This window comes from Coregonus clupeaformis, chromosome 5, assembly GCF_020615455.1.
Source record: "Coregonus clupeaformis isolate EN_2021a chromosome 5, ASM2061545v1, whole genome shotgun sequence".
Lineage (NCBI taxonomy): Eukaryota > Metazoa > Chordata > Actinopteri > Salmoniformes > Salmonidae > Coregonus > Coregonus clupeaformis.
Window position 1 is genome coordinate 32,905,174 of NC_059196.1, and position 7,911 is coordinate 32,913,084.

The 7,911-nt window shown below is 44.6% G+C and overlaps 1 protein-coding gene across 1 annotated transcript in view; it reads right to left on the minus strand.

Moving 5' to 3' along the window:
- Positions 1-3,285: 3,285 nt before the first annotated feature.
- LOC121566897 (calsyntenin-2-like) overlaps positions 3,286-7,911 on the minus strand; it is a 366,362-nt gene continuing 361,736 nt past the window's right edge. The window contains exons 14-17 of the mRNA XM_041876806.1: positions 7,670-7,815; positions 7,302-7,425; positions 5,416-5,600; positions 3,286-4,204 (exon numbers count right to left, since the gene is read on the minus strand). Of these exons, the coding sequence (XP_041732740.1) occupies positions 4,043-4,204; positions 5,416-5,600; positions 7,302-7,425; positions 7,670-7,815 (617 nt within the window). The 3' untranslated portion in view covers positions 3,286-4,042. The remainder of the gene's footprint in view (positions 4,205-5,415; positions 5,601-7,301; positions 7,426-7,669; positions 7,816-7,911) is intronic.

A 7,911-nucleotide genomic window follows, 5' to 3' on the forward strand; every position in this document is an offset into this window, starting at 1 on the left:
AATCTGCGTATTCCTCCAGGGCTTAGCTGTCCTGGATCTGCACAGACTCTGCGAGGGCCTGGGATCGGGAGAGACACTTAAGTGTTTTAGTACTATATCTCTTGACACAATGATGAAAATAATCATGGCCTCTAAACCTTCAAGCTGCATACTGGATCCTATTCCTACTAAACTGCTGAAGGAGCTGCTTCCTGTGCTTGGCCCTCCTATGTTGAACATAATAAACAGCTCTCTATCCACCGGATGTGTACCAAACTCACTAAAAGTGGCAGTGATAAAGCCTCTCTTGAAAAAGCCAAACCTTGACCCGGAAAATATAAAAAACTATCGGCCTATATCGAATCTTCCATTCCTCTCAAAAATTTTAGAAAAAGCTGTTGCGCAGCAACTCACTGCCTTTCTGAAGACAAACAATGTATACGAAATGCTTCAGTCTGGTTTTAGACCCCATCATAGCACTGAGACTGCACTTGTGAAGGTGGTAAATGACCTTTAATGGCGTCAGACCGAGGCTCTGCATCTGTCCTCGTGCTACTAGACCTTAGTGCTGCCTTTGACACCATCGATCACCACATTCTTTTGGAGAGACTGGAAACCCAAATTGGTCTACACGGACAAGTTCTGGCCTGGTTTAGATCCTACCTGTCGGAAAGATATCAGTTTGTCTCTGTGAATGGTCTGTCCTCCGACAAATCAACTGTACATTTCGGTGTTCCTCAAGGTTCCGTTTTAGGACCACTATTGTTTTCACTATATATTTTACCTCTTGGGGATGTTATTCGAAAACATAATGTTAACTTTCACTGCTATGCGGATGACACACAGCTGTACATTTCAATGAAGCATGGTGAAGCCCCAAAATTGCCCTCGCTAGAAGCCTGTGTTTCAGACATAAGGAAGTGGATGGCTGAAAACTTTTTACTTTTAAACTCGGACAAAACAGAGATGCTTGTTCTAGGTCCCAAGAAACAAAGAGATCTTCTGTTAAATCTGACAATTCATCTTGATGGTTGTAAAGTCGTCTCAAATAAAACTGTGAAGGACCTAGGCGTTACTCTTGACCCTGATCTCTCTTTTGACGAACATATCAAGACTGTTTCAAGGACAGCTTTTTTCCATCTACGTAACATTGCAAAAATCAGAAATTTTCTGTCCAAAAATGATGCAGAAAAATTAATCCATGCATTTGTTACTTCTAGGTTAGACTACTGCAATGCTCTATTTTCCGGCTACCCGGATAAAGCACTAAATAAACTTCAGTTAGTGCTAAATACGGCTGCTAGAATCCTGACTAGAACCAAGAAATTTGATCATATTACTCCAGTGCTAGCTTCCCTACACTGGCTTCCTGTTAAGGCAAGGGCTGATTTCAAGGTTTTACTGTTAACCTATAAAGCGTTACATGGGCTTGCTCCTACCTATCTTTCCGAGTTGGTCCTGCCGTGCATACCAATACGTACGCTACGGTCACAAGACGCAGGCCTCCTAATTGTCCCTAGAATTTCTAAGCAAACAGCGGGAGGCAGGGCTTTCTCCTATAGATCTCCATTTTTATGGAACAGTCTGCCTACCCATGTGAGAGACGCAGACTCGGTCTCAACCTTTAAGTCTTTACTGAAGACTTATCTCTTCAGTAGGTCATATGATTGAGTGTAGTCTGGCCCAGGAGTGTGAAGGTGAACGGAAAGGCTGGAGCAACGAACAGCCCTTGCTGTCTCTGCCGGGCCGGTTCCCCTCTCCACTGGGGTTCTCTGCCTCTAACCCTGTTGCAGGGGCTGAGTCACTGGCCTGCTGGTGCTCTTTCATGCCGTCCCTGGGGGGGTGCGTCACTTGAGTGGGTTGAGTTACTGACGTGATCTTCCTGTCTGGGTTGGCGCCCTCCCCCCTTGGTTTGTGCTGTGGTGGAGACCTCTGTGGGCTATACTCGGCCTTGTCTCAGGATTGTAAGTTGGTGGTTGGGGATATCCCTCTAGTGGTGCGGGGGCTGTGCTTTGGCGGAGTGGGTGGGGTTATATCCTTCCTGTTTGGCCCTGTCCGGGGTTTCTTCGGATGGGGCCACAGTGTCTCCGGACCGCTCCTGTCTCAGCCTCCAGTATTTATGCTGCAGTAGTTTATGTGTCGGGGGCTGGGGTTAGTTGGTTATACCTGGAGTACTTCTCCTGTCTTATCCAGTGTCCTGTGTGAATTTTAGTATGCTCTCTCTAATTCTCTCGTTCTCTCTTTCTCTCTGAGAACCTGAGCCCTAGGACCATACGTCAGGACTACCGGGCATGATGACACCTTGCTGTCCCCAGTCCGCCTGGCCTTGCTGCTATTCCAGTTTCAACTGTTCTGCCTGCGGCTACGAAACCCCCTACCTGTCCCAGACCTGCTGTTTTCAACTCTAAATGATCGGCTATGAAAAGCCAACTGAGAGACCTGAGCCCTAGGACCATACGTCGGGACTACCGGCCGTGGTGACTCCTTGCTGTCCCCAGTCCGCCTGGCCTTGCTGCTATTCCAGTTTAAACTGTTCTGCCTGCGGTTATGGAACCCCTACCTGTCCCAGACCTGCTGTTTTAAACTCTAATGATCGGCTATGAAAAGCCAACTGAGATTTATTCCTGATTATTATTTGACCATGCTTGTCACTTATGAACATTTTTGAACATCTTGGCATGGTTCTGTTATAATCTCCACCCGGCACAGCCAGAAGAGGACTGGCCACCCCTCATAGCCTGGTTCCTCTCTAGGTTTCTTCCTAGGTTTTGCCTTTCTAGGGAGTTTTTCCTAGCCACCGTGCTTCTACACCTGCATTACTAGCTGTTTGGGGTTTTAGGATGGGTTTCTGTACAGCACTTCGAGATAATAGCTGATGTAAGAAGGGCTATATAAAATAAAATTGATTGATTGATTGGAAAGGTGGCATCCTATGACGGTGCCACGTTGAAAGTCACTGAGCTCTTAAGTAGGGCCATTCTACTGACACTGTTTGTCTATGGAGATTGCATGGCTGTGTGCTTGATTTTATACACCTGTTAGCAACAGGTGTGGCTAAAATAGCCGAATCCAGTAATTTGAAGGGGTGTCCACATACTTTTGCAAAATAGCGTACCAAGGTAAGGATACTGGACTGTACCATCTTAAAGGAAAACTCCACCCAAAAATGATATTTTGGTATTTGTTTCATTAGTCGGTTGTTGATATAGTCCCAAAATGTTTTGCATGTCAGCAATCAAGTTCTCAAGATATGTAACTTTCAAAATACAGAAATCTGCCCCTTATGATGCATTTTGGGACTATATCAACAATGGACTAATGAAACAAATACCAAAAGATAGTTTTTGGGTTGAGTTTTCCATGATCTATCCCACTGTACCACACTGTAACTCTAATACAGTGCACTGTACCACTATGGGCTTATGGGAAGGAAACCATTACAAAGGATCACGGCGACCTATAGGACCACAGTTTCTCAGACAAGATTTTAGACCCTGAAAAAGTTGGTGGAAAACAGATGTTTGACAAGCAATTTCAATTGAATACAGTATTTTCACATTTTGTTGTCTTTTTTTCACAGTCTCAGTAAAAAACAGTAGGTAAGCTTTCAGCTTGTGGACTAGGGCTTGAGGTCTGGGGTACTCAGGACCACAGGATAGTATTACAGCATTGGAGTACCACAGGGTAGCCTTTAGTTAACACCAGATCGTTTGACATAAAGGAAAGGAGTCTTTTTAAATGGAGTACTGGCTGGTGTTGTGTGTATGTGTGTGTGTGTGTGTGCGACTTGTGTGTGTTATCACTTTAGTGCTCATTCTATTCTCAACACCATTTCCCTTTTCACCAGTAGGGAGATATGTTACCTCAACTCAGAGAAATCTCAGGTAGTCTCTCATGACTTGATCAATGTATTTTATGGTGGTGTTTATGTTGATGCCTCAGCTTGTGTTTATGTATATCAGTGTGTGTGTGTGTGTGTGTGTGTGTGTATGCGTCAGTGTGTATGTTCAGTGTGTATGTATGATTTTTTTCAGTAGGTTAATGTAGAGTTGTCCCAGTCCAGTTAGCCCCTCTTGCTGCCCTGTTGTACCCTGGGAGCTCCTGGGACCTCCTCCTCCTCCTCCTCGCTGTCGTCTGACTCTGTGCTGGTGCTGTCATCCTCTTCATCTTCCTCCTCATCCTCCTCGCTGGCCTCTTCCTCAGCTCCCTGGGGCTCCTGGAAGCTCTCCATGGGGCACAGAGAGGTGTGTTACAGGTTCTGGAGCTGATTACTGTGGCCCTTGTGTATCCTACTCTGTTTCACTATCTCCCATTTCTCCCTTTCTCTCCTCTTCCCTACCATTCCTTCCCCTGTCCTCTATCTTCAGTTGCTCTCTATTTCAGTCCATTCTTTATTTTCTCACTGTGACCAAGCTGATTCAGTAGCTCTCGCCACTAATTATTGAATTCCCCTTAAATTGTTTAGCACATTCATGTTTCCCCATATATCTAGTAATTCATTTATCCTAAAGGTATATACTGTTGTTCTTTTCCTCTTTTGCCAGTATCATGGCTATTTACATTTACATTTAAGTCATTTAGCAGACACTCTTATCCACTAATCCGCAAGGCTAATTGTGTGTCGAACAAATGTTTGGTGAAGTTGCATTGTGGCGCATTTCATTTTCATATTTAAATGCAGTAATCTACCCTTTTGCAATCCACCAAGTGGATGCAATGTTCAGGTGCACATGAACACTTGCTACACTCATGATAAATAAGTTAGTCTATTTCCATATTGTAATGTGTCCTGTGTTTGAAGTTGGCGCGTCTCGGAGCTCCATGTCTTGTCTGTCATGTCCGTGCATAATGGGAGCATACGCGGGTTGCAGAACTATTGTTATGAAATGTGTATTCTTTGTGGATAAGCCAGGAATGTTTAAGATGTTTATTTAGATGGAATATGTAAATGTGTGTATAATGAAGATGCCCGTTACATGATTTAATGGGTAAAGAGCTCCATGGTTAATGGTATGGTCCATAAGGAGGGGCCATACGTATAAAGGTACCTGTTTCACCTATGAGCTTGAGTTATGCTCTAGCTCTGGTATGTGAGCTGTGTGGGAGGCTGTCCATAGCCTGGTATACCCCAACCTGCTAGAGTTGGTTTGGCAGGGTAGGCCTGATTGAGGCTTAGGGTTTTGATTTCTATTCAAACCTGTATTCTGTAAATACCTTTGTAGATTATATAACTATTCATAGGATTTCGTCATTCACCTGGAACCACCTTTCACTGTTAATAAACTGAACAGTATTTTGCCCCTGATCCTGCTGCCTCCTGCTACTTACTGCCCTTAAAGCTGTTCCAACATCTGGTCCCTACAACACTCACCTTCCTTCCTTTATTCCTCCCTCGCCTCTCCCCCACTGTTTTGTTTTCAGCCCCTTTCCCCTTACCTCCATAGGGTTGACTGTGATATTGAGCGCTGAGTCGTCCCAGTCCAGCTCTCCCTCCTTGGTTGTGTCTGAGCTCCTGCCCTCCTGTTGGTGTGTCAGGTGAATATGGTAGATGCCTAGCACAACCACCACCACCAGGGCGGCGATACAGATCACTATCACCACTGTGGCAGCACTGGGGACTCCTTCAGGGAGAGGAAAGGTCATGTTAATATATGTTAAGTAACATGGTGCACCTACACGCATACCAAATATTTGATTATGCACACAACCAAAACATCTCAGATGTATGCACACACACATAATGGGTCCATTACCACACACACACACACACACAGACAGACAGACTGACTGACTGACTCCTTGATCTGTAATGTTTAACTGTTGAGTGCTGATCTGTATTATACTCTCAAAGTAACATCAACACCCTGCCTCATCTAAGACATAAACATCCAACTTGTGATGATGATTCATAGCCCCATACTCTGTGAGTGAGTAAGTAAGAGAGAGAGAAAGCGAGAGAGAGACCAATCCATAGCCTTTGATCTCTCTCATGTAAAAGGTACCCACAGAATGTTGCTAGAGGGTCTGTACAGTCTCCTAACAGAACAATGAACCTGCTCTCTCCCAACCTTTAAAAGCAGTGTTAGGGCACGGAGCTCCCCAGGACACTAAGCCGACCAGTAGGGTTGAATGAATAATTAACAGAGAGCAGAAATCGGGAGACGATGTGCTAGATTGAAATCTGTAGGGCCCTTTTCACCAGCCTCTCTCACTGTCTTTAACTAAGATGTATCACTGTCTCTGTGCTAGCAATAGAGCCGACTCACTGTGTTATTCAATCCTAGTCCTGAAGATCCATGAACACAACCATTTCAACTCATCAACTGCTCATGATTAGTTGAATTAGGTGTGTTAGTGTTGGTCTGGAACATAATTATCAGGATTGATGGTAAGTCCTACCTGAGCTGTGTGTGGGGTATAGACTGATGATTCTATAGTGAGCTGTGTGTGGGGTATAGACTGATGATTCTATAGTGAGCTGTGTGTGGGGTATAGACTGATGATTCTATAGTGAGCTGTGTGTGGGGTATAGACTGATGATTCTATAGTGAGCTGTGTGGGGGGTATAGACTGATGATTCTATAGTGAGCTGTGTGTGGGGTATAGACTGATGATTCTATAGTCAGCTGTGTGTGGAGTATAGACTGATGATTCTATAGTGAGCTGTGTGTGGGGTATAGACTGATGATTCTATAGTGAGCTGTGTGTGGGGTATAGACTGATGATTCTATAGTGAGCTGTGTGTGGGGTATAGACTGATGATTCTATAGTGAGCTGTGTGTGGGGTATAGACTGATGATTCTATAGTCTTACATGAACTGTGTGTGGGGTATAGACTGATGATTCTATAGTGAGCTGTGTGTGGGGTATAGACTGATGATTCTATAGTGAGCTGTGTGGGGGGTATAGACTGATGATTCTATAGTCTTACCTGAACTGCGTGTGGGGTATAGACTGATGATTCTATAGTGAGCTGTGTGTGGGGTATAGACTGATGATTCTATAGTGAGCTGTGTGTGGGGTATAGACTGATGATTCTATAGTCTTACATGAACTGTGTGTGGGGTATAGACTGATGATTCTATAGTGAGCTGTGTGTGGGGTATAGACTGATGATTCTATAGTGAGCTGTGTGTGGGGTATAGACTGATGATTCTATAGTGAGCTGTGTGTGGGGTATAGACTGATGATTCTATAGTCTTACATGAACTGTGTGTGGGGTATAGACTGATTATTCTATAGTGAGCTGTGTGTGGGGTATAGACTGATGATTCTATAGTGAGCTGTGTGTGGGGTATAGACTGATGATTCTATAGTCTTACCTGAACTGCGTGTGGGGTATAGGCTGTGGACCATGGCTGGATGATGAACCACTTGCATGTACTGGGGCGGGGCTACCATGTGATTTACATGCTCCCCAGCCTCTGATTTGTGGAGTACACTGATCTGGGCAGGGCAAGAATAGGGAGCTTGGTTACAGGTATAATAAGATAAATGTCTCAGAAAATATAAGAGTAATCTCCAAATAAGGACAATTAGACACAGAACTGTCAGAGCTTTTCTGGGTAAAGCAAGAAAATAGAAGGAAAAGGGCCTCAAGTCAGGAATTGTTTAAACAAATATAATCTCTAAAAGCACAGGAACATTGGAATCCCTGTATCTTTATCGTTCCGCTCTCTAGTCCACTGACCTCCAGGGTGAACTCGTTGCTGGTGTAGCGTCCGTTGAGCTCGGAGCAGGTGAGACGGAACTTCCTGTCTGGGGTCTGGGCAGGGTGCCAGTTATGGTAATGCACCTGTCTGATCACCTGCTCATAGTTAGACATGGAGTCCACACCTGAGCGAGATGGTGGACACGTTTCTATGGTTACTACCAGTTTCATAGATACAGGGGTTACGGGTATAGAGGAAGATGGGGGTTATGGTTAGGTGT